Genomic DNA, 26305 nt, shown 5'->3' with positions numbered 1-26305 from the left:
GGCATGTTATTACTCTTAATACCTGATGTCGGTGTATTTCTTAACAAAGTGCTTGTACTTAGCTTCTAATAACAAAAGCCAGTGTTTTGTTTATCATAGAAACTTTAAGTAACGTAATATCCTATGTGTTTTAAAATGGGCTTCCCTGGTGGGAAGTAAAGAATCTGCCTGCAATGCTGGAGACCAGGATTCAATCCCTGAGTCAGGAAGATCCCCTGGAGAAGAAAATGGCAACCCACTCCAGTATTCTTGCCTGGAGAATTCCATGAACTGAGGAGCCTGGTGGGCTACAGTCCATGGGGTCACAAAGAGTTGGACATGACTGAGCGACTAAGCACACACATGTGTTTTCAATTTGAGAAAATATCTTTTATTGACTAAAAGGATTCTGGTTTATTAGGGGGTAAAGAGGACACTCTCACTATTATTAATGAGGAGCAATTTGTTGAAAAAAATTTCGTAGCTTGGATTGGAGGTTGTATATGTACTGACTAGCTGGTGTTGTCTCACACCTTCTGTGTTTTTCTTAAATATCTGGGGACCCACCCGTTCAGTTTCCCTAGCCACATTTCAGATGCATCACTTCGATGATGTGGGCTAAGGCTGCATGTGTCTCAACTGCAAGTAACCTGCTGCAGTGTCCCAGGCGTTCCTTCTTTGCCCCCAGATTCCTGCTGGACAGAGTCAGCTGCCTGTCAGAGGAATTAATAGCCTCACGGTTGGTGCCTCTTCTGCTTAACCAGCTGGTGTTTGCAGAGCCAGTAGCTGTTAAGAGTTTTCTTCCTTATCTCCTCGGCCCTAAAAAAGGTAAATTTTTTCCCAGAGTATTCCTGGTAGTTACAGAGTTTGGGAATTATTCGTCCCCATTTAAACAGTGTGCGCTTAGTGTGTGGTGATCTGAATGACCTGGGGAGCTTTTTCTAAATTTGCCTGTGCCTGGCCCCCTAGGTCTGGGACAGAAGGAGGACAGGTGAATACATATTCTCAAAGGTCCCCAAATGGTTCTGATGCCTGTCTCTGTTGAAGGACCTTCCTTAACTGCTCGGAAGAGAGGACCAGCTCCTGTTGTAGCATTTAACACTTCCTGACTTTGCAGGAAAAATTGCAACAATAATATCAGTTGAATCTAGTATATGAAATTTCTCCTCGATTAGACATGAATGTATTAATACAGAGAGCTATCCACTCAGAATTATGTTAAAACATAAGGTTTCTTTGCAGTACGTCAAGTATGATGAGTGTATCAGAAACACTCCTACAAGGTGGAGTGTACTTAAGACAGTTAAGCCTTGAGTAATATGGGGTCAAAGAAGCACTTGCCTTTGGTTTGGGACATAAGAATCTCGAAGAGTACTTAGGATTGTGTGTGAAGTTCTAGGCTTCGTGCTCCTTTCACTGAAGTGATGATTTTTTTTCCCCGTCTGATCTGGGGGAAGACAACACGCACGGAGAAGCCCCCTTCCTCCTCTCACCAGCCCTGTTCCAGGCGCGGGTGATCCCTGTGCTGCTGCGGCTGTTCGAGGTGCACGAGGAGCACGTGCGCATGGTGCTGCTGTCCCACCTGGAGGCCTACGTGGAGCACTTCACGCAGGAGCAGCTGAAGAAGGTCATCCTGCCCCAGGTAGCGGTGGTCGCGTCAGCGGGCGGGCGCTCCCTGAGTCACCCAGGGGGTGGGCTGGAAGGAAAAGGGGGCTTGGGGGCATTTGGATAAGAGCTGAGAAGGCCTGAGACAGCATTTCAGTGTGGAAGCCTCCTGGAACCCGAAGGGTGGACGCGAAAACTGCATTTCCAGGCCAGTCACTCAGGCAAAGCAGTTAAACCAGCTTGGTCAGTCTTTGCTTCTTTACAACCGGAAACCTGTAATTCTGCTTGCTAATTCTTTGGAGGAAAACTAACAAGATTCGTTTGGGGGATGCTTTGTGAAGAGAAACTGCACGTGTCATAATTAACTTACTATAAAGTAACTAAACTATAGCTGAGAGGAAAGGAGATGGTTCCTGTCCGTGGTTTTTAGCCCGTTGATCCACCACCAGGGCTCCTGTTACCTTTGCCCACTCTGGGCCTCTGGGTTTGTACTGGTGACTAATGGAATGAATTACCACAAACTGCATGGCTTAAACAATAGAGATCTATTTTCTTATGATTCTGGAGGCCAGAAATCCGCAGTCAGGGTGTCCGCCAGGCCCCCTCTGAAGGCGCTGGGGGAGAGTCCTCCCTTGCCCTCCTCCCAGCTTCTGGTAGCCCTTTGGAGTTTCTTGGCTTGTCGCGGTGTTGCTTTAGTTTCTGCTTTTGTTGGCACGTGGCCTTTTTATAAGGACACTGGGCATTGAATTTAAGGTCCACTCTAACCCAGTACGACCTCATTTAAGGTCACGTTCTGGGTGGGCATGAATTTTGGGGAGACACGTTCAACTCAGTATGAGATTTGGAAAGATTTCATCTGTTTTGCTATGAGATTAATTTATTTAAAGATGATAAGGCCTGGTTTTAGGCCAGTTCTTGTGCCTAAGTACTGGGGCCATAGAGGTGTATAACATTCTCCCTGCTTTCAAGAAGTGAGAAGATGGGAGATAATGAATATTTGTTATCTGTGTAGCAAACCACCCCAAACTACTTAGTATATTAAAACGACAGTCATTTTATTTACTTTTTGATTTATTTGGCTGCGTTGGGTCTCAGTTGCAGCATGAGGGCTCTGTAGTTGTGGTGCACACTGTTGGTTGCCCCACAGCATGTGGGATCTCAGTTCTCCAGCCAGAGATCAAACCTGTGTCCCCTGTCTTGCAAAGTGGATTCTTAATCACTGGACCACCGGGGAAGTCCCACGACACTTTATTAATTCACATAATTCTTTGGATTTCTTGAGCTCAGCTTGTGGGTTCTGTTGTTCCACATGATGTCAGTGGAGGCAGCAGTCATCTGGAGCCCCAGGACACATCCACACAGCTCCTTGGCACCTTGGAGGGGAGGGCGGAAAAGCCAGACTTATCTGGGGCACTCTCTCCACAAAGTCTCTGGACATCTCAGGGCCCTTGTTCCCCATGTGACAGCTCCACATGATTTCCCTGGCAGGGTTGGTGCCAGGGAACTTGGCTGCCCAAGGTGACCACAGAGCCCAAGCAGCCTTCCTAAGGCATAGATTGGGAACTGACTGCATCACTTCAGTCACATTGTCTTGATTGAAGTGAGTCACAGAAGTCAGGCCAGGTTCACTGTGGGGCGGGTTTCTACAAGGCCGTGGGTACCGGGGGCATGGTTCATGGCGGCTGCTTTACAGCCTCGTTGCTCCAGCATAGCGCTTGGCGTTTACATCTGCAGCGGCAGTTGTCTCTCTGCCTGTAGTTGTTTTGCGTCTGAGAATGTAGAAGAGGAACGAAGCACTCTAAGTCTGAAACAGAGGTCCCATCATAGGTCTCAGAATTGGCACTGAGCTGAGATCAGTATTAGGTTTTTGCAAAAGTAATAGTGATTTCAGACTCTGAATTTTAAATCATTATAACTAGCCTCAAACACATCTATATTAATAAAAACAGGAACCATTACAATCAACACATTTTTGCCAGTAAGAAATAAGTTTGTTAATTCCTGGAGCAAAAAAAATCTATGCTTCAGGATTCAACGAACTCTTGGAAAGCAATTTTTGTGTCCTGCTGGTTGGGGAAACATTTTCTCTGCAAAAAAGTTGCTGAGGTGCTTGAAGAAGTGGTAGTCGGTTGGTGAGAGGCCAGGTGAGGGAAAACTTTGTGGCCCAACTCATTCAGCTTTTGAAGCGTTGATTGTGTGCCGTGCGGTGGAGCTTTGTTGCGGAGAATCAGGCCCACTCTATTGACCAGTGCCAGCTGCATGTGTTGAAGTTTTCACTGCATCTCATCAGTTTGCTGAGCGTACTTCTCAGATGTAATGATTTTGCTGGGATTCAGAAAGCTGTAGTGGGTCAGACTAACAGCAGACCACCAAACAGTAACCATGACCCCTTTTTGGTGTAAGTTTGACTTTGGGAAGTGTTTTGGAGCTTCTACTCAGTCCAGCCACTGAGCTGGTCTTCACTGGTTGTCATATAAAATCCACTTTATGTCACACATCACAGTCCAATTGAGAAATGAGTTATTGTTATTGGATAGGATAAGAGAAGATGACACTTCAAAATGACAATTTTTTTGATTTTCGGTCAGCTCATGAGGCACCCACTTATCGAGCTTTTTCACCTTTCCAATTTGCTTCCAATGCCGAAGGACTGTAGAATGATTGACATTGAGTTCTTGGGTAGCTTCTTGTGTGGTTGTAAGAGGATCAGTCAGTGATACTCTCAGTTCATTGTTGTCAACTTCCTGTGGCTGGCCACTATGCTCCTCATCGTCAAGACTCGTCTCCTGTGCAGAACTTCTTGAACCACCACCGCACTGTACATTCGTTAGCAGTTCCTGGGCCAAATGCATATGTTGATGTTGCGAGTTGTCTCTTGCTTCTTGACCTATTTTGAACTCGAATAAGAAAATCGCTCAAACTTGCTTTTGTGTCTAACATCATTTCCATAGTCTAAAATACATATAAACAACAAGTAATAATAATTAGCAAGAAACATAAAGCAAGAAATGTGCATCAAAATGATGTGTGACATAACCACATTTATTTTAGAATATATTCCAGTATCAAATGGAAAAGTTCAACAGTGCAAACCTGTGATTACTTCTGCAACAACCTGTTAACAAGTAGATATTCAGCACGTGAAAAGCAATGAAAACTCTCAGTGGAGTTACTTCCCCTGTAGAGGAATAACTTAGCTGATTTCTAATGATCACTTGGGTGGCAGTGTGGAAAACGGACTGTATAGCAAGGAGGTTCAATGAGGACATTATAGAATAGTCCTGCTAAGAGATGGCAAGGACTGGGGGACACGGTGGCAGTGGTGAAGGGTAGAAGGGGAGGACTCCGTTTTTCACTAGATGGGAGAGTTTTGAGGGTGATTCTTGGGGTTTTGGCTTGGGTCGTTTCTTAAGATTACTTAGCTGACAGAATTCTAACCATGATTTAGTTTACTTGTACAGCTGTGTTTTGAGACAGTGCCTGGTTTGTTAGCATTGGACCTGATACTTCTTTATTGAGTCCTGTTGGAAACCTTTATCTTAGGTAAATGAAACTGGACCAGAAAAATGAAACGATTAATTGGCTAAGTCATATTGAGAATTCCCAGCAGAGACTGGACCAGAACCCCGGATTCCTGAACCCATGATGCCCCCTCCACCGGGCAGTCCGGTCATCCTGGCCTTGTGTCTGACTGGTGCAGACACTTTGCCTCTGTCTTTCTTCTGTACATGTTTGCCAATTCAGAGCAAAACCTCTCCTGATAGCTCCTTGTGAATGTCTTAATCAAGGTTCTTCTGGTTGCAAGTAACTGAAACCCACTTAAATGGGCTAAAGTCCAAAAGAGAGACTTTAATCAAAGGACGTCAGTCTACCTAAGAGGAAAATCAAATGCAGCTGGGACTCAGCCATATGGTCTTCATTCCTTTCCTTTCTCTTTACATCCATTCACGTTTGACTTTTGAAGACCAGCTTTTGTTATTTGGTGTACACATGGCCAAGCGTGGTTGCCCCATAATTTCCAAGTTTACTGTCCTCCCTTTAAGCAAACCAGAGATAACCAGTTTCTCTAAATTCCAGTTTTTATTACTGGGAAAGAGATCATAATTGGCTCAGTTTGGGACAGGTGTTATATGCATCAGATATAAAAAAAGTTTTCACAGTCCTGTTCTTGTGTATTAAGCTAAGTGGTGAAGGACACAGCTCTTAGTGACCTAGATGAGTGTTTCAAGTGCGCTCTGCAGAACATTGCCTGTCCATGAACTGTTTGTTATGCTTCTGCTGCATTGAGCTGAGTACAGATACAGAAAGTTAACATTTAAAATCTTTTTTTAAAATTGAGGTACATTATGGACATGTAGTTTCAGGTATACAGGAGAATGATTTGATATGTGTGTATATTGCAGATGATCACAATAAGTTTAGTACCCATGTGTCACCATACAGTTACGAAATTTCTCATGATGAAACTTTAAAAAATATTCTTCATGACTTTGAAATATGCAATACAGTATTATAACCTATAGTCACTGTGCTGTACATTATATCTCCATGACCGTTTTATTTTATAATGTAGTATATGCCTCTTGACCCATTTTATTTCCTACCTCCTCACTTCCACCTGGCCACCACTAATCTGTTCTCTGTATCTGTGTTCTTGTTTTTTTTTTTGTTTGTCCTCTACCCCACCTCCCCCACCACACACACATATAAGTGAGCATTTATCTTTCTATGTCTGATTTATTTCCCTTAGCAGAGCATAATGCCCTCCAGGTCCATCCATGTTGTTGCAAATGGCAAGATTTTATTCTTTTTGTATGGCTGAATAATCTTCCTGTGTGCCTACTGCATTTTCTTTATCCATTCATTCATCAATAGATACTTTGATGTAAACAATCCTGCAGTGAATATGAGAGTGCATATGCCTTTTTGAGTTAGTAAGGTTTTTCCTCAAATAAACACCCAGAAGTAGAACCACTGGATGGTATGGTCATCCCATTTTTAATTTCTTGATGAACGTCTGTAGTGTTTTCCATAGTGGCTGTACCCATTATGAAAATCTCCACCAGCAGCACACGAGGGTTCCCTCCGCTCCACATCCTCCATCCCTTGATTCTTGTCTCTAACAGGCGTGCAGGGCTGGCTCACTGTGGTTCTGATTTGTATTTCCCTGATGTTTAGTGATGTGGAGCATCTTTTCGTGTACCTCGTGACCATCTTTATGTCATCTTTGGGGAAACATCTATTCATATCTTCAACTTAGTTTTTAGTCAGATTGTCTTTCCCTTTGAGCTGTATGAGTTTTCGTATATTTTGAACGTTAGCCCCTTATTAAATATATGATTCGCACGTATCTTCTCCCATCCAGTAGATTACTTTTTAACTTTTTGATGGTTTCCTTTGCTACGCAGAAGCTGTTTAGTTTGATGTAGTCCCATTTATTAGTTTTGGATTTTGTAACCTTTGCTTTTGGTGTCAGATCCAAAAACTCTCACCAAGGCTTGTGTCAAAAAGCTTACTGCCTATGTTTTTTTCTAGAAGTTCTATCATTTCAGGTCTTATGTTTACGTCCTTAATCCATTCTAAGTTAATGTGTTATAAGACAGTTGTCCAGTTTTCTCAACACTTTATTGAATAGACTGTCCTTTCTGCATTGTGTATTCTTGGCTATTTCTGTCGTAAATTAATTGACCATATATGTATAGGTTTATTTCTAGGCTATTTTGTTCCATTGACCTATGTGTCTGTTTTATGCCAATACTATACTATTTTACTGTAGCTTTGTAATATGGTTTGAAATCAAGGAATGTGAGGCTCCCAGCTTTGTTCTTCTTTCTGAAGGTTGCTTTGGCTATTCAGAGTCTTTGTGGTTTCATACAAATTTTAGGATTGTTTATTCTAGTTCTGTGAATAATGTCATTGGAATTTTGATAGGGATTGCACTGGGTCTGTAGATTGCTTAGGGAACTATGGGCAGTTTATTAACAATATTAATTCTTCCAGTCCATGACACAGAATATCTTTCCATTTATTTATGTTCTTCAGTTTCTTTCATCAGTGTCCTGTAGTTTTCAGTGTAGAGGTCTTCCACTTCCTTGGTTAAATTTATTTTTATGTATTTTATTCTTTGTTGCAATTATAAATGGGGTTACTTTTTCTGACAACCCATTATTAGTATATAGAAATGCTACAAATTTTTGTATATTGTGTATAGTTTCACAGCACTTCTTATTTTCTGATTTAAATGTCTTTGCCCCTCCTCCCCCTCCTTGCTTAATTGCTATGGCTAGGGTTTCCAACACTGTGTTAGCAACAGTGGGCATCCTTGGCTTGTTCCTCATCTCAGAGGGAATGCTTTCAGCTTTTCGGTGTAATGTTAAGTGTAGGCTTGTTGTATATGGCCTTTATTATATTGAGGTATGTTTCCTCTATATCCAGTTTGTTGAGAGTTTTTATCATAAATAGATGTTGAATCTTGTCAGATACTTTTTCTGTGTTCATTGAGATGATCATATGATTTTTATCCTTCGTTTTGTTAATGTAGTGTATTACGTTGATTTGTGGATGTTCCACCATCCTGGCATCACTAGAAAAAAATTCCACTTGATCGTGGTATATGATTCTTTTAATATATTGTTGATTTTGTTTTATAATTTTGTTGAGGATTTTGGCATCTTACATTCATCAGGAATATTCGGTTCAGTTCAGTCGCTCAGTCATGTCTGACTCTTTGGGACCCCATGGACTGCAGCACGCCAGGCTTCACTGTCTATCACCAACTCCCAGAGCTTGTTCAAACTCATGTCCATCAAGTTGGTGATGCCATCCAGCCATCTCATCCTCTGTCTTCCCCTTCTCCCACCTTCGATCTTTCCCAGCATCAGTCCTTCAATGAATATTCAGGACTGATTTCCCTTATGGACTGGTTGGATCTCCTTGCAGTCCAAGGGACTCTCAAGAGTCTTCTCCAACACCACAGTTCAAAAGCATCAATTCTTCGGCGCTCAGCCTTCTTCACAGTCCAACTCTCACATACATACATGACCACTGGAAAAACCATCGCCTTGACTAGATGGACCTTTGTTGGCAAAGTAATGTCTCTGCTTTTTAATGCTGTCTAGGTTGGTCATAACTTTTCTTCCAAAGAGTTAGCATCTTTTAATTTCATGGCTGTAGTCACCATCTGCAGTAATTCTGGAGCCCCAAAAAATAAAGTCTGACACTGTTTCCATTGTTTCCCCATCTATTTGCCATGAAGTGATAGGACCAGATGCCATGAAATTAGTTTTCTGAATGTTGAGTTTTAAGCCAACTTTTTCACTCTCCTCTTTAACTTTCATCAAGAGGTTCTTTAGTTCTTCACTTCTGCCATAAGGGTGGTGTCATCTGCATATCTGAGGTTATTGATATTTCTCCCAGCAATCTTGATTCCAGCTTGTGCTTCATCCAGCCTGGCATTTTGCATGAAGTACTCTGTATATAAGTTAAATAAGCAGGGTGACAATATACAACCTTGACTGTAGTCCTTTCCCGATTTGGAACCAGTCTGTTGTTCCATGTCCAGTTCTAACTGTTGCTTCCTGACCTGCATACAGATTTCTCAAGAGGCAGGTCAGGTGGTCTGGTATTCCCAATTCTTGAAGAATTTTCCACAGTTTGTTGTGATCCACATAGTCAAAGGCTTTGGCGTGGTCAATAAAGCAGAAGTATATATTTTTCTGGAACTCTCTTACTTTTTCTATCATCCAATGGATGTTGGCAATTTGATCTCTGGTTCCTTTGCCTTTTCTAAATCCAGCTCGAACATCTGGAAGTTCATGGTTCACGTACTGTCGAAGCCTGGCTTGGAGAATTTTGAGTATTAATTTGCTAGTGTGAGATGAGTGCAATTGTGCAGTAGTTTGAGCATTCTTTGGCATTGCCTTTCTTTGGGATTGGAATGAAAACTGACCAGTCCTGTGGCCACTGCTGAGTTTCCCAAATTTGCTAGTATATTGAGTGCAGCACTTTCACAGGATCATCTTTTAGGATTTGAAATAGCTCAACTGGAATTTCATCACCTCCACTAGTTTTGTTCATAGTGATGCTTCCTAAGGCATACTTGACTTCATATTCCAGGATATCTGGCTCTAGGTGAGTGATCACACCATCGTGGTTATTTGGGTCATGAAGATCTATTTTGTATAGTTTTTCTGTGTATTTTTGTCACCTCTTCTTAATATCTTCAGCTTCTGTTAGGTCCATAGCTTTCAGTCCTTTATTGTGCCCGTCTTTGCATGAAATGTTCCCTTGGTTTCTCTAATTTACTTGAAGGGATTTTGGCCTGTAATTTTTTTGTGGTGTCCTTCTCTGGTTTTGTGTCAGGGTAATGTCAACCTTTTAAAAGGAGTTTTAAAGAAGAAGAAGAAGTTTCCCTCCTCTTCTGTTTTTTTGGAAGAATTTGAGAAGAATTGGTATTCATTCTTCAAATGTTTGGTAGAATTCACCAGAGCAGCTATCTGTCCTAGACTTCTATTTTTTGGTAGGTTTTTGGTTACTGATTCAGTCTCCTTACTTGACCTGTCCAGATTTTCTACTTTTTTATGATTCAGTCTTGATAGGTTGTATGTTTCTAGGACTTTATCCATTTCTTTTAGTTTTTCAAATTTATTGGTACATTAATTGTTCATAGTGGGGCTTCCCAGGTGGCTGGCTCAGTGGTAGGGAATCCACCTGACAGTGTACAAGATGTGGGTTTGATCCCTAGATTGGGAAGATCCCCTGGAGAAGGAAATGGCAACCCACTTCAGTATTCTTGCCTGGGAAATCCCATGGCCAGTAGAGCCTGGCGGGTAGTTCATGGGGTTGCAAAAGAACTGGACACGACTTAGGGACTAAACAGCCATCACGGTTGTTCATAGTAATCTCTTATGACCCTTTGTGTGGTACCAGTTGTAACATCTCCTTTCATTTACGATTTTGAGTCCTCTCTCAGTGAGTCATGCTAAAGATTTGTCAATTTTATCTTTTGAATAAATCAGCTCTTCAGTTCAGTAGCTCAGTCATGTCCAACTCTTTGCAACCCCATGAACTGCAGCACGGCAGGCCTCCCTGACCATCACCAACTCCCAGAGTTCACCCAAACCCATGTCCATTGAGTCGGTGATGCCATCCAGCCATCTCATCCTCTGTCGTCCTCTTCTCCTCCTGCCCTCAATCTTTTCCAATATCAGGGTTTTTTCAAATGAGTCAGCTCTTCGCATCAGGTGGCCAAAGTATTGGAGTTTCAGCTTCAACATCAGTCCTTCCAATGAACACCCATGACTGATGTACTTTAGGATGGGCTGGTTGGATCTCCTTGCAGTCCAAGGCACTCGCAAGAGTCTTCTCCAACACCACAGTTCAAAAGCATCAATTCTTTGGCGCTCAGCTTTCTTCACAGTCCAACTCTCACATCTATACCTGACCACTGGAATCTGCTCTTAGTTTCATTGAATTTCTATTTTCTTTTTTCTATTGCATTTATTTTTGCTCTGTTATTTCCTTCCTTCTACTGACTTTGAGCTTTCTTTTTCTAGCTTCTTGAGATGTAGAATTACTTGTGTGGGATTTTTATTTCTCAGGTAGACATTTATTAATATGAACATTCCTCTTAGAACTGCTTTTGCTGCATCCCATTGATGCATGCATAGATGGTATGTTTTATTTCCATTTTCATTTGTCTCGATATTTTTGATTTCTCCATTGACTCATTGGTTGTTCAGTAGCATACTATTTAATCTCCCCATTTTTGAATTTTCCAGTTTTCTTCTTATAATTGATTTCTAATTTCATACTCTTAGGGTCAGAAAAGATACTTGATTTCAGTCTTCTTAAATTTATCAAGATTTGTTTTGTCACGTGACATACGACCCATCTTGGAGACTGTTCCATGTGCCCTAGAGAAGAATGTGTGTTCTGTTCCTTTGGGATGAAACGTTCTTTGTATATCTAAATCCATCTAATGTGTCATTTAAGGCCAACATTTTCTTACTTTCTGTCGGGATGATCTATCCATTGATGTAAATGGGATATTCAAGTCCCCTGCTATTAATGTATTGCTCTATTTCTCTCTTTAGGGCCTGTTAATATTTGTTTTAGGGACTTCCACGTAGCTCAGACAGTAAAGAATCTGCCTGCAATGCAGGAGACCTGTGTTCAATTCCTGGGTCAGGAAGATTCTCTGGAAAAGGGCACGGCAACCCACTCCAGTATTCTTGCCTGGAGAATCCCATGGACAGAGGAGCTTGGCAGGCTAGTCCATGGGGTTGCACAGTCAGACACGACAGCAACTAACAACCAGTATTTGCTTTAACTTAGCTGCTCCTATGTTTGGTGCATAAGTATTTATAAATGTTATAAATATTGGATTTCTATATTATTATGTCATGGCTTTTTATATTACTCTTTGTTTTAAAGTTTGTCTTGTCTGATTTAAGTATAGCTTCCCTAGATTTCTTTTGGTTTTCATGTGCATGGAACATCTTTTTCTGTTCCTTCACTTTCTATCTATGTCCTTACATGAGAAGCCTCTTATGGCATCATACAGATGAGTCTTTTTTTTTTTTTTTTTTTAATCCATTCAGCAACTCTGTCTTTTGGATGGAGTATTCAGATTCGGCAACAATTTGGGGAACTGCCTACAGCCTTACCACTCTGAATGCATCCATCTCATCTGAGCTCAGATGCTAAGCAGGGTCGGGCCTAGGTAGTACTTGAATGGAAGACCACCTGGGAATACTTGATGCTGTAGACTGAAAAGGACTGAGCCCTTGGGAGGACTCTCTGGTGGTGGCTTGGAGACAAGAGCCGACAGGCATCATAATCTAAAAACTTTTATAGCAACTTAACAGAGTAATCTTATTTCTAATACATTTCTCATGTACTTATTTGACTTCATTTTTATTGTATCTTCAAAAAAGTATCAGGGTATGCTGGATTGGGAAGGGAAAACATTGGTCCTTGACCACAAATAGAGAGCTACTGACCTAGAACACATCTAAAAAATGAAGTTCACCTGAAGAAACACAGTCTGATTGCAGCCCAACTACTTGTTGGGGTTGGGGGGAAAGGGAGAAGAGACAGGTAACATGGTTGTGTACACTTACTACCCAGTTTACTCCTAGGTTTTACTGGGCCTGCGTGATACCAGCGACTCCATCGTGGCCATTACTCTTCACAGCCTAGCAGTGTTGGTCTCGCTGCTTGGACCAGAGGTGGTTGTGGGAGGAGAGAGAACCAAGATCTTCAAACGCACTGCCCCAAGCTTTACTAAAACTGTGGACCTTTCCCCAGAAGGTAAGAGTGATTAAAAGGTCCAGTGTTATTTTATTAGATTTTAAACATTATACAAGCAACACAGATAGATTATATTCAAATTATACAGAGAATTAAAAGGAAAAAGTTTCTTTCCCTTTTTCACCTCCTTCTGGGGCATCTAAGGTAACCAATTTTAATGGTTTAATGGGAATTCTTTCATCCTTTTGTAAGCCCGCAAACACAAATGTATTTTAACACACACACCTAGGATTTCTTAAAAAAAATACTAAGCACAGTTCCACAACTTGATTTTTTTCATGTTAACAGCTAATCAGGGACCTGTCTCCAGGTCAATACATAACTACCTAATAATTTGTTTTACTGATAGCTGCCTAATATTTCATTGACTATAATTCATTTAGTGACCTCCCTCGCTATTGATTGCTGTTGCACTCCTTTCTAAATTTCTTACTGAGTCAAAGGATATACAGAATATTTTACATCTTAATAGTGTCCGTTTCCAAAAAGGCCATAGCAGCTCTTAGTGACACCAAATGTTTTAATTTCTTTAGATTTTGATGGCCTGTTAGGTGACAAGCTGTTGATTTTTAGGTACTTAAATCAAGAGAAAAAAATCCTTAATTCTGATGTTCCCATTGAAATATTACCTGGGAAGTAGCAGTAATTTCTGGTCTTTATTGGCTATAAAAGAATAAGAATTTTGTATTGACAGCACCATTGCTTCTTTGCTTTGTATAACTCTGAAGGATGATGGCCATGTTATGAAGCTCTAAATCTCTGATTCAGTTCTCAATGATAGTGAGTAGAGAGCATGGAAATGGTTATTAGTAAAAAATAACTGCCAGACTTTTCTCTAATTTTGCTGCCAAGAGAATTTTTAAAGCAACACTGACTTCCTCAAATTTTGAGGAAGTCAGTGTTAGTGCGACTCTGAGGAGCTTGAAGGTGGTGATGTAGAAACTGTCGCCGCCTCTTCAGCCATGAAACATCCACACCAAACTGAGTGAGGTCTATTGTTACCAGTTTTTCTTTAGCAGAGCACACCAAGAGCAGATGAAGGGTTTATATTTCATACTAGAGGAATTTCTGGCCAGAGGAGAGGATATGCATAGTTTTGAGATAAGGACGGAGAAGGCAATGGCAACCCGCTTCAGTACTCTTGCCTGGAAAATCCCATGGGCGGAAGAGCCTGGTAGGCTGCAGTCCATGGGGTTGGGAAGAGTCGAACACGACTAAGCGACTTCCCTTTCACTTTTCCTTTCATGCATTGGAGAAGGCCATGGCAACCCACTCCAGTGTTCTTGCCTGGAGAATCCCAGGGACGGGGGAGCCTGTTGGGTTGCCGTCTGTGTGGGTCGCACAGAGTCGGACACGACTGAAGCGACTTAGCAGCAGCAGCAGCAAAGTCTGGCAGTTCTTTTTTACTAATAACCATTTCCATGCTCTCTACTCACTATCATTGAGAACAGAATCAGAGATTCAGAGCTTCATAACATGGCCATCATCCTTCAGAGTTATACAGCTTTACATGTTGAATTAACAAAAGTCCCCACTCCCAACAACTTTATTTATTGGATGGGGTTTTCTGATTCTAGATATTTTACATACTCTCCATTTGGATCACTCTATAATCTGAATAGGAAACAGAAAAGGGCACCAAAGCATCAATAGCAGTTAAGTTTTTATTAAAATAGATTTTCCTGAAAACTTTAATCCCACTGACTTGCCAAGTTAGACTCCTCATCCAGGATGGCTGAGACCCTGGTGGCAGCTTGTATCCCAGATCTATGGTAAAGAGAGGCCCTCGTCCTATAGGGCAGAGGGGCTGCTGGGTGAGGGGCGTAAAGGAGGTACTCTTAGATTTTTTTTCCTTCTTATAGTTTACCTGCATGATCAGACTTAAGAATGAAGGCTGATACTAAGGTTTATGAAAAATGTACCTGAGGGAAATAAGTCTGCATGAACAAGAGTTAGGGAAGACAATGTAGAGAAGGAGACAATTTGTAAGAAAAATTAGTAGGTTTCAGCAGGGAGGGAGGATGGTGGCAGAAATACGCAAGAGGGTGGTGGGCTTGCAAAGATCAGTCTGGGGTGAGGAGGGGAGGTGCAGCCTGTGATGACTCAGCCCAGGCCACCCCCTCATTTTCCTAAGGCAGACAAAGTAGTCAAAAATTTTGCTAGGATCCTTTTGACCAGTACTCATTCTTAAAAGTATGAACTTTCTAAAAGGTGCTAAAGACTACATTTTCTTAAAACATTTTTATTTTTCCAGTTGGGAGTTAAATGTCCATAACATAAAATTTACTATTTTAAACATTTTAAAGTGTACAGTTTTGTGGCATTAAGTACATTCATATCCGTGTGCTTGTACTCTTTATTCTTAAAAGGAAAGTAGAATCAAGTACAGTTTTAAATCACCACTGAGATGTTTTTAAAGGCTGTTAACTTTTATAACTAGGTATCCTGGTTTTCTCTCTGTATTCCAAATGCTTACCTAATGCTTGAATCCTTTGTTTACCACCATGTGGACACTTCCGTAGTAGGTATGACTCTCCAAATATTTGGAGACGTCCTCTCCCAGCAGGTTATCTCTTATCTGTGTTAAATATACCCCTCCTCTTAACTGTTGCTCACCTAACATGTGATAGGAAAAGAAGCAATTTACTACTCTTTCATTTTTTGGAGTTTTTATTTATCTTCAGATTCTCCTGTGCACATCACCTGCAGCCAGCGCAGTCAGAGCTTGCCAATCTTGAAGAACCCCTCCCCTGGCATATTCCCTAAATGTTTTTCTGGCAACATGCCCATCAACAGCAAGAAGCACATACCGCGAGATTACTACAGTACTTTTCTACAGACAGGTAGATTTATTAAATTTATACAGCTGTTCCACTGCTTGGTGAATGTTTTCCTGAGTAATTAAAATTCTGAAACTAAAGGGCACTTTGGGACTATTGAGACTTAATTCTCTTATTGAGACTTAATTCTCTTATTATTTACAATTATGTAGTCAGCTTGGGTGCATCTTTTTTCCCTGGACTATAGGGTAAATACTTGTCTTTTCTTCGTAACTGGTGGAGACATTGCTTGCATTCTTTTTTGCACCAGATACTTCACTTTGGGGACTTTCCCCAAATTATATCAAAGTATGATAGTTCTGGAAGATGTTATCAGGTGTGCCACGAAAGAGGAGTTCTGTGGTTAAATAAGTTTGTGGAATTAAGCACACAGTCAGACCATACTACAAAGGACTTCATGACTTGACTATGCTTATGAAAATCTATTTAAAATGAGGATATGCTAACGTGAGGCAGCCTACTTGAGCATACAACACTTTCTCAAGGTGTACATAATTAATGTCTTGAGGGTATCAGTGCCTGGCTAGAACATTTTTGTATTTGTTATAGATAAATAGTATGTTTGAGTATTTAGTAAAGGATTAGGTGCTCCAGTTAATTGTTGCTTGGTATGTGCCCATCAAATCACATTTGTTTAACTTGTATCTTTGTTGGTTTATGTTCTGCTGGGCTACCTCATAGTTCGGTGTACATGGGTTATTTCCAAGGAATTGGGTCTATACATTTCTTCAGTGTTTACTTTCTCCTAAATATATTGCACGTCTTAACCAACATTTTATGAGAATAACTCTTGTACATATCCCCCCCACAGATGATCAATTTTCTCAGCCTATCAAATTTCCCATCAATGGCATCTCCGAAGTGAAAATTACCTCAGGAGACAGTGAAAATTTCCCATCAAGTTCTAAAAAGTCTGAGGAGTGGCCTGACTGGAGTGAGCCTGAGGAGCCTGAGAACAAAACTGTCAACGCAGAGGTTTGTCCTGCAGATTCCCACGCAGCGGCCCAGTCCCCGCTCACTAACCTGAATGCAGAGGAAGAGCCTTGGGATGACTTTGAGCCCGGCAGCTTAGATACTGAAGTAAATCTGGAAGGTGGAATGATGCCCACAAGACCTGTTACCTCAGGGGAGCAAAAGGCCACTCCTGCTTTGCCTTCAAAATCGAGCCTACCCCCAAAGACCAGTCTTGCACAAAGCAGGGATGACCCAGACCAAACCAAGCCACCGAAAGTGTTGTCACAAGAAAGGCGCCTTAAAGTTCCATCAGAACTTGGTTTAGGAGAGGAGTTTACCATTCAGGTAAAAAAGAAGCCAGTGAAAGACCCAGAGTTGGACTGGTTTGCTGATATGATCCCAGAAATTAAGCCTTCAGCTGCTATTCTTATTTTGCCTGAACTGAGGACAGAAACAGTGGTTCCCAGCAAGGATAATGTCTCATCAGTGATGCACTTTTCCTCAAAATTTGCTGCAGCAGAAATTACTGAGGTGAGGATCATTAAATTGTTATTAGTTTACATATTTCCCTCTCACAGGCAGCAGTTATATTGTCCCATTTATAAAGAAAAATGCACTCTTTCCCAGTGATAGAAGACTGATGTCCACAACTGGTTTATTAACATGATCAGAAAATGAACAAAATCAGTTCCTGTCAATGGCATCTTTTTTTCTTCCCCAGGAAAATGTATTAATAGAAGTGCTTGGGCTAAGTGTTAAATAGTTCTTGTGAAAGTTTTTTTTTAATGCTGTGATTTTGTAACAGCGGAACCAAAGTGACCCTACTTTTCACGTTTCTGTTATAGTAAATTATGTATGAAGAAATGTATTCTGGCGTCGAAAGACACGTGTTGGGCCCCTTTTAAACTGCCGGTCTTTCCAATCTGAACGTGACTTGTCTCAGCAGGCTGCCCTTGTGTGCTCTCTTTCGTTGCAGGGCGAGTCTGCAGGCTGGGGGGACGATGGTGATCTGAACTGGGACGATAACGGCTGGTGACAGTGGCTGCACGTCACTTTTCAGGAGAAAGGATTTCTTTAAAACAAACAAAAAAATCAAACTAATACCTCAGAAGCAGGCACTGCAGATGAGAAAGCCCCAAAGCATCCTGTTTTTCTCATGTCAGGAGCTCTTTATCCAGTCTGCCAATGGAAGTGAGAGGAGACCTGGCTTGCTGGAGGAGAGCCCTGGGCAGTGCAGAGGTTCACAGCCCTTCTCAGAGGAAGAGCCTGTGCGTCTGACGGAGGCCAGTTTCTGTGAAGAGCAAGTGGCTGTGGAAAGGTGGAACTTACTGCTTTCTTCCAGAGCAATTCTGGAAGTAAAGAAAATAAACACAAAAATTCAAGCTGATTAGCTTAATTCTGTGCCATTTCTTTGTCAGAAGAGTAAACTCTATTATGGAATACAACTTACTGAAAAACTTTTAGCTATAAAGTATATAAATGATTTTAAATTGCTAAGGTTTCCTTAGGCAGCTTATTTATTTGTTTACAGAGGTACTATCTGAGTGAGTGGCCCTGTGGAGACCTGGGCAGTTAACGACTGTTCCACTTGTATTACCTTGTACCAAAGTCCTTAATGAGAAATATCCCCCACAATCCTGCTCTCTAAATGTCCATAAATAAAGACTTATTTTCGCTAGATTGAACTTCAGAAAAGTTTTATGTGTTAGACCATGTACAGATATGTCAATATTTTCATTTACAAAATGTACTATAGGGTAACAAAAAAATCATATTCAACTCATTTATCTAGTTGACAAAATGGTCCAGTCCACTAACTCTTCACCTTAGAGTACCTGACGTTTTAGCTTATCAATCCTTTCCTGAAGTGTCTCCATTTCCATCAGGAGCCAGTCTGGAGGAGGAGACTTCTGGAGTAGTAACTCGATCGCCTCCAAGGCTTCTGTTGCCGCTTGCAGTGTTGACCTGTACTCATCTTCTGAGGGGAGCTCGTGACGGGCTCTTTTCACACAAGGCTGGCAAATGAGAAAAACATGTAATTCCATAATCCCCGTTCCAAACAGAACTTTCCTTTTGGACTAAAGCTTACAAGGACAAATTCTAAAATTGTAAAGTTTTATACGAAAATTTTATTCTAGTCTTTGGCTCACAAGGGCAGGAGACCCTTACCCCCGCCTTCATCTGGAGAGAGACATGAAGGCAGTGTTGATTTGCGACAGGGATTCAGGGTGCTACCACAACTGATGCTCAGGGCCGAGGAAACGAAGAGGTGCTGCCTTGTCCAGTGACTTCAGGTGAGTGTTCTTTAGCCATATAATCTGTCCTTACAAAAAAGCCCCAAGTATGAATTTTTTAAAATGCCCTTTTCTTTTTAATGCTAAGTTTATAATGATGCTTTCACTGCACCGGAAGGAGGATGAAGGGTTAGAGCCATACAGTTTTTAAAATCATTGTCTTCCTACAGATGGTCGTAATATATAAATTCTTTAGGGCTTATTTACACTACTGATATATTTAACTTTGTAGATTTAAGGCATAAAAGTTAACATGTCTTGAAAACCACTTACTGGGTTTTTAAGAGTTGTACCTTATATTTACCATTATGGATTGCCATTCCAAATATACTATTAGCGCTCAAACAATTTTGAATATCCTTAGAAATGTCAGATTTCTGCCTTTTGATAGATATAATTTCTGGACTGTGATGAATGAAGCAAAGGATCAAACTAAACACTTAAGAAGGTATGTCAATCAGTTTTCTTCTGTGGTTCAGAAACTACTGCATTTGTAGCATCACTGGTACAAAGACATATCTTTTCCAAAGGTTACTGCAGATAGTTTTAAAAGTATATTCAGTATGATGTTTAAAACATTTTTTGGTGTCCCACCTCTGTTCTCTGTGTTGTTAGCCTTCCAGAAAGAAGAAATGTGATTTTTAAAAGAGCAACTACCATAAAACAATTTCACATGTCTATTCTGTACGAGGCAAAGAACCATGCTAGTTTCTGTTCTACTGTTGTAATAAAGCACATTTTTTATTAAAGCTTGATCCACACTGAAGAGCAGTCCATACCTGTAAAGATGACATCTTTGTTTCTTCTTGAGTAACTTTAGCAAAAGGCTCCCAGAAAGTACCTTTTTCCTGTTTGATACGTTCCAGTCTCGCAGCTGTAGTTTCATCTATAAACCCCGTCTGCCAGAGATCATGAAGAACCAAGTAAATACCAACATTAGCACTCTCAACTCGTTATCAAAATGGTGTGATACTCAGTGAAAAGACCTGTGTGTATTAAATGCCGAATGTTTAACTACAAGGCTCAGCTTGTGAACTAGGCAAATTCTGGAAGTAAGGTGGACTCGTCTGTAAAAATTATCCTCAGTGTGATTTGGGTAAAAATATTTTACAGTGTATGCCTTCCCTACAGAGAGAAAAAAAAAACAATTATCTGCTAGCCTTTACTGAACAGGGTGAGAAATTTTTAAAAGAAACATGTACACACCCTTACTTACTTACATCCAGCTTATATATAATATATGCATATATACAAAAAAGAGACATAGCCCACTTCAATGAGATATTCTTAAGAAAATTAAGTACTTAAGCATAATTCACTTTATCCTAGTATTCTAAATTTGTGGTTTAACTGTTCTATTAGTGTTTCAGTTAACCTTTAACTTACATCCTACCACTGTCCCCATGTAAGTTTCAAAGCTCACACAAAATATGGGAGCCACTATTTGGAAAAGTCCTGATTGGATTATGGTGGTGAATATGACCCTCTTGGGCCTACAATTCCACGTGTGAGTCTAATGATGGTGAGTTACTGGTGAGGGATCCGCATTTTTCTCTGGGCCTGGATGATCAATGCTGCAGTATCCCAGACTACAGCCAGAGTGACCCAAGTGTTTCACTTCTGACCTGCAGTGAGGTCCCAACTGCTTAATAAGCTAACAGGATATTCAACCTGGCAATAATTTTTTAAAAAGTAACATAACAAAATATGTTCTGCTACTTGGATGCTATACAAATAAAATACCTTCTCCAAAAAGGATACAACTTTTTTCTTTGTTTCTTCAGAACTGAGACATTGTGGAACTATCTCTTCATGAGTTGTTCCCTATTAAAAGATTGATAAAAAACTAATTTCAGTACATTTTAATAACCTGCAAAAATAAGTACACAAGTTTTAAGAGCTACTTTAATTAAAAATGCAACTTTAAAAGAAAAATCACTTGAAAGATAATAAGCTCATAGTTATTTGAGGGTGCACAAGTATAAAGTTGTGAGCTGTAACGATTTCTGCCCAGTCATCCCAACATTTTTGGGTTCCATTGTGATGAAGGGCAGGACTGTACAACGGCAGCTAAGAGTAAAAGCAGCCCAGGGCAGGGTCGCCTTCTCTACAGAGCTGAGCTAACAGGTCTGTGTTCATCAACTTAGCTCCCGTGAAAGGTGGAGATGAAATATATTATCATTCAACCCCAAATAGCATCTGAATTAGGACATCTAGTCTGAATGCCTGTTCTGATCATTACTACTGAGGACCTTAGGGAAATCACTTCCCTTCTCTGGCCTTCATTTTTAGATCCTGTAAAACAGAAGGCTAGTAATATCTCCTTCAGAAATTTTATGGCTAATATACAAAAAGCAGCTTTATACATGTTCTTGGAATATTTTGCAATATCAGAAAATGTTTTAGAGATCATTGTGATAGACTGGCCTTCTAAATTAATTACCTCAGCAAACTGAGTAAATGCCTCCAAGGAATGTTGTTCTAGTAGCCAGTTCCTGTCAGCTAGCAGTGAAGCAAAAACAGAAGACAGGCTGGGCAGAATTCTGTCCTACAAAGAAAACCAAACCTTATTAGAGGAGAACCTCAGCAGAGTACATTCCTTATCAGTTTTCCTTAATTCTGTCCCAGGGAACACAATAAAATGTGTTCAATTGTGTCCCTCCTTTGCTCTAAGCCCCACTGCCTTTGTGTTAGCTCTCCTTCTGATGTGCTTCCTGCTGGGGGGTGTTCGCTTCCCATTTCCCCTGTTCTGGAGATGCCTCCTCGGGCACCTGCCTGGTTTGCTCCCTCAGCGTCAGGTGTTACCCACATGTCACTACGGTGAGGACTCCAGTGACCAAGTCTGATTTCAGACTCTACTCCCACATATACATTCTTTATTCCCCTTCTCTTGCTTTTATTTCTCTCCGTAGCACTCACCACCAATTTAGTCCTTTTCATATATCCCCACTTTAGTACTCTGTTGCTTCTCAACAGGCTGAGGGTATTTATTAGTTTGATTTACTGAATAATGAATCCCCAGGGATCAAAATAACACCTGACATATAACAAGAACTCAACTTTTTCTTGAATGAATAAATGAATTAATATCACATGGGTTAAATGCCTCTCATATGCTGATGAATTCCCCCAAATTTCTTTAGATCTTAACTTCACTCTGGGAATAGGTAAGGTAATTTCTGCTTTTATTAAACATTTGTTCCGTAGGTTCTGGGCCCAGCAGGGTCCATGGCTATGGCACTGATGAAGCAGAATTTCAGAATATATTTACATTCATTTTATTCTAAAAAGATAGCTCAAATAGAAGTATCTTTGAATACTTCTATCCAGAGAGTTGAAAAGAAGCTGTCAAGTCTACACTTACCTCAAGAAACACAACTTTACGTGATGGAAAGCAACAGTATGGTATTGTCTACCTTTGAACAAGAGAGCCCTTTATAAACTAACCAGTTCAAGTTTTGGTTTCAAGGTTTTAATTATTTAACATGTACTGAGAAAACATTCATCATATTTTTGCCCCACTTACATAAAAAGTTCTCAGCACTGAAATCTTCATAGTATGACCTAGAAGTAGGGGGAAAATGTCAAGTGTCTAGAATTGTCTTGACCACAGTAATAAGGAAGGAAGAACTCAATCTAGGAGGAAGACTTCTTTTTGCTGTGAAGTATGTCTTAAGATTCAGTAGAAGTGTATCACCAGGCCTTTACAGTTTTATAAATACGTATTTATTTGTCAACTATATATACTTTGCAAAATTTTCAAAAATATCTTCTAAAGAAACAAATAGGCTCCCTTTAATGGATATAGAAACCAAGAGAATAACTGATAAATCACCCAATTTCCTCACTATACATTGTTCCCTAGAAGACATACTTTCCTTCCTTAGGAACTTTGTATGCTAGAACCCAACTATCATAAATCTTACTATAGCCAGTTCTATAAATTATGTGTATGTCAACATATATTTTTCTAAAAGTAAATGACTTGCGTTCTACTAAGACAGTAACCCTCTCTTCACAAAATAGTTTTTCTCCAATTTTCATTTGTCAGCAATCCACAGAATTCCAGAAATTAAAGCCTGAAAATCCCTCAGTAATTATTAGAGATTTTGTTAACATGGGAACAACAGGATTAAGAGAGTATTACCTGGATAGTTTGAGGTATAAAAAGTTTTCCCAAAGAAGAGAGAAAATCCAGAAATGCCAATCGAACATGGTCAGGAGGCCCTAATTTAAGCAGTGAGGTCTGCAAAGTTATAACCTGAAGATGCAAAGATCAAAGAATAGTTACAAGCAGTTATAAAACAAGTGCTTTGTAGAGACACAACTAAGATTTTGATGGGTATGCAGGACGGGAAACAAAACCAAACCCAGGACAGTCAAAGATTCTACAAAGCCTACACTTCACAGGTGGAATTTGAATAAAACAATAAAATCACTCATTCAGTTACTACCACAATATTAGTCTTACCAACCATTGAAATAAAAAATTAAAAATTCATGTGTTTCTGAAAAACAATATGCTAGTGTTATTCCTTTAAATCTTTAAAAATTATTTTGCATTTTAAATTCTAGAAGGAGAAGTTCATTCTTTAAACATGGATTGGCAAACTTTCTGTAAAGGGCCATATGGTAAATATTTTGGGCTTGTTCCTTGTTGCAAACATTATAGATATAGATATAGATATAGATAGATAGATAGATATTTTAACAAACCTTTAAAAATGTAAAAAATCTTCCTTAGTGCTTATGATGAAAACAGGAGAGCAGAACCTAGTCAGGAGGCCAAAGTTTGCCTGGTGTAAAGGACACTGAGATAGTCTTCTATGGAAGCAGTGTCTCAATGAATAATTTACTTATGTTGAAAATTTTAAATGTTAAGTTATTTGGATTTTTTAAAAGTAGGTACAATTACATCAAAACTATCAGTATTTTTCAAAAAAGATTAGAATCTTCAGAATCAACATATTTGAGTCAATTATTTTACTACATTCTCTGTAAATACATATATAGTAACTAAAAATATGCCTAATTAGTAAACATTTTTTAATGCTAAGTTCTTCATGTACACAACCAAAACCAGAGCTACTAAAAACAAGGTGTTGCTAGTCCCACTCTGCAATATGCTGCTGCTGCTGCGTCGCTTCCTAAATAGGAAGGACTGGCTTTACCTCGGAATAGTTTTTCTTAAGTGACAGTAAGCTTAAACCAACAATTAGGGGATCAGGTCTGTCTAGTATGAACTCATTCCAGATCCTCAAATCACTTCAGGTAAGATGAAGGCCTTCTCCCCTTTTCCCTCTCTCCATCACTTAGAACCACCCAAAGCAAGGCATACCTGAGGCAACACCACGAGGATCCCCCAGTGGCCCTGGTTCTGCCAGGTCCAGCCATGCAAGCTAGGGACCAGAGGAAGAATTCAGTAGTGCTCCTCATTTTATTTCTTCAAAGAAAATGAGGATTATCCTCAAGCCCATGTTGGTTTTATTGCATGGCTTCCCTAGTGGCTTAGATGGTAAAGAATCTACCTGCAATGCAGGAGACCAAGGTTCGATCCCTGGGTTGGGAAGATCCCCTAGAGAAGGAATAGCGACCCACTCCAGTGTTCTTGCCTAGAGAATCCCATGGACAGAGGAGCCTGGTGGCCTACAGTCCATGGGGTCCCAAAGAATTGGATAGGACCGAGTGACTAATGCAACTTCAACAACAGCTTGTGGCATACCTTTGAAAATGCTATGAAGGCAGGGTTCCCAGGTGAACTGACTCCTAACCTCAGGGTTTCCTAAGCAGTTACCAGCAACAACGAAACAGGTCTGACTATTCAGTATCAAAGAGATAAGAGAATAGATAGCTTGCCCACTATTCTTACCTGACTTACTAGCTGAGGATCTAAAGCTTGAATGAAAAATCCCAGCAGTGGAAGTAAAAGACTGAGTGTCTGCTGAACGTAAGGTTGACCTATTACCTTAAATAAGAAGCACAAAATAATTTTGGTGAAAATTTTCCATTACATAAGACTAGCAACATTCACATTTATTATATTCCAGGAAATATGCTAAGCACTTTATATTTATTACTTCACTTATTCCTTATAACTCTATGAAGCAGGTATTATTACCCTCACTTTACTACTAAGAAAAGGGTAGAGAGGTTAAATAATTTCCTCTAGACACACAGTTAGGAAAAAGTATAGCCATGTTCTAAACCCAGATTTAATTCAGATGGGCATCTCATGATTTTTATCTGTCACAGAAAAAGCTTGCTTATTCCTTAGTCTTCTTAAAATTCCATTTCTCCTCTCCAGAACTCTTGCTTCTATTATGATATTATAAGCTTTATCACCAAGAAAGATCCTCAGTGAATATTTATTGAATAATTTAATGAGGATCAGGGGAAAGCACTTGAAGCTAAAATGCTGCAACAGTGAAATCTAACCATATACATAAACTTTAATGATAAAATATCATCTGCAAAACCATTTCTGTTATTTCACAAATGTTAATGTTGCCTTCAGCTTCCAGCTGGATGACTGGGACATCCAGAGGCCAGTATTTCAATTTATCAATGTCATAGTTAGATATTTAACTAAATATGATTTTTAAATTACAGTGATCTGTGGGACATTCATTCTAATTCTAGCCTGATTTTGGCTTTTCTGGAGAAGAGGAATACAAGTTAGCCACATCCATTTACTTGCCCCTTCTACTATTAAGCCAGACCACTCTCCCAGTGCTCAAAAGATTTTATAAAAGAACTCCAGAATCACAGAAACAGGCCATAGCAAATAAAGAAGAAAAAACAGTAGGAGTTGAAAATAGTAGCTAGACTGTCACTGTCACTTCACTAATTTCTAGTTTTATTAATATAATTCTATCAACTTAAATAGAACTGGCTGAAAGAGTAAAAGTAGGTATTTTTAAGTTCTAATCACAAGTGCTACCAAGAACCTAAAGTAATTACATACATTTTACTCTGTATGGAAATTTCATTCTCTTTTTCAATATTTTATTTGTTCTTCAGCAAAATGATTACAGTTGCTTTCCTTACCAGTTTAACGTTTAAAAGAATTGAAAGCTGACTTCCAACTTCCTTAATTGCAGTTTGCTGCCCCATATCCAGAGCTTCACCAGAAGAATTACATACAGCAAGCAGAGCAGAGAGCACTGTGTTCTAAAGGCGAGAGACAGGGAAAGGACCTGAGTGTAGACATCAGTTTAAAGGAGCTGGAACCCAATTACCTGTAGGTTTTGAGTTACCTCTAACTCTTCATAAAAACACTAGAAGTGTATTTCTAAGACCCAAAGCCATCTTTTCAGCGAT

At 40.0% G+C, this 26305-nt stretch overlaps 2 protein-coding genes and 1 pseudogene across 10 annotated transcripts in view; 2 read left to right on the top strand and 1 right to left on the bottom strand.

Moving 5' to 3' along the window:
• The window catches only part of SCYL3 (SCY1 like pseudokinase 3), a 41916-nt gene extending 25406 nt beyond the window's left edge, over positions 1-16510 (top strand). Inside the window, exons 9-12 of the mRNA XM_055582204.1 lie at positions 668-807; positions 1437-1621; positions 12726-12897; positions 15582-16510. Coding sequence (XP_055438179.1) covers positions 668-807; positions 1437-1621; positions 12726-12897; positions 15582-15802 — 718 coding nt within the window. The 3' untranslated portion in view covers positions 15803-16510. The remainder of the gene's footprint in view (positions 1-667; positions 808-1436; positions 1622-12725; positions 12898-15581) is intronic.
• LOC129654441 (uncharacterized) lies at positions 12238-12355 on the top strand (annotated as a pseudogene).
• Positions 16511-17326: 816 nt separating the features above from the next.
• Positions 17327-26305, bottom strand: part of FIRRM (FIGNL1 interacting regulator of recombination and mitosis) — a 50622-nt gene continuing 41643 nt past the window's right edge. For 6 of the 9 annotated variants that reach the window (XM_055582195.1, XM_055582203.1, XM_055582199.1 and 3 more), the window contains 8 exons: positions 26033-26155; positions 24855-24950; positions 23133-23246; positions 21429-21533; positions 20729-20809; positions 19765-19884; positions 18527-18706; positions 17327-17763 (listed from right to left, as the gene is read on the bottom strand). In XM_055582195.1, the coding sequence (XP_055438170.1) occupies positions 17593-17763; positions 18527-18706; positions 19765-19884; positions 20729-20809; positions 21429-21533; positions 23133-23246; positions 24855-24950; positions 26033-26155 (990 nt within the window). In that variant the 3' untranslated portion in view covers positions 17327-17592. Of the gene's footprint in view, positions 18041-18516; positions 18707-19764; positions 19885-20728; positions 20810-21428; positions 21534-23132; positions 23247-24854; positions 24951-26032; positions 26156-26305 lie in introns of all 9 variants that reach the window. The other 3 variants (XM_055582196.1, XM_055582197.1, XM_055582198.1) reach the window with 3 other exon arrangements.

Source organism: Bubalus kerabau, chromosome 5 (genome assembly GCF_029407905.1).
Source record: "Bubalus kerabau isolate K-KA32 ecotype Philippines breed swamp buffalo chromosome 5, PCC_UOA_SB_1v2, whole genome shotgun sequence".
Lineage (NCBI taxonomy): Eukaryota > Metazoa > Chordata > Mammalia > Artiodactyla > Bovidae > Bubalus > Bubalus kerabau.
Note: the sequence above shows the minus strand (reverse complement) of the source record. Positions and strands in the feature narration are given on the sequence as shown.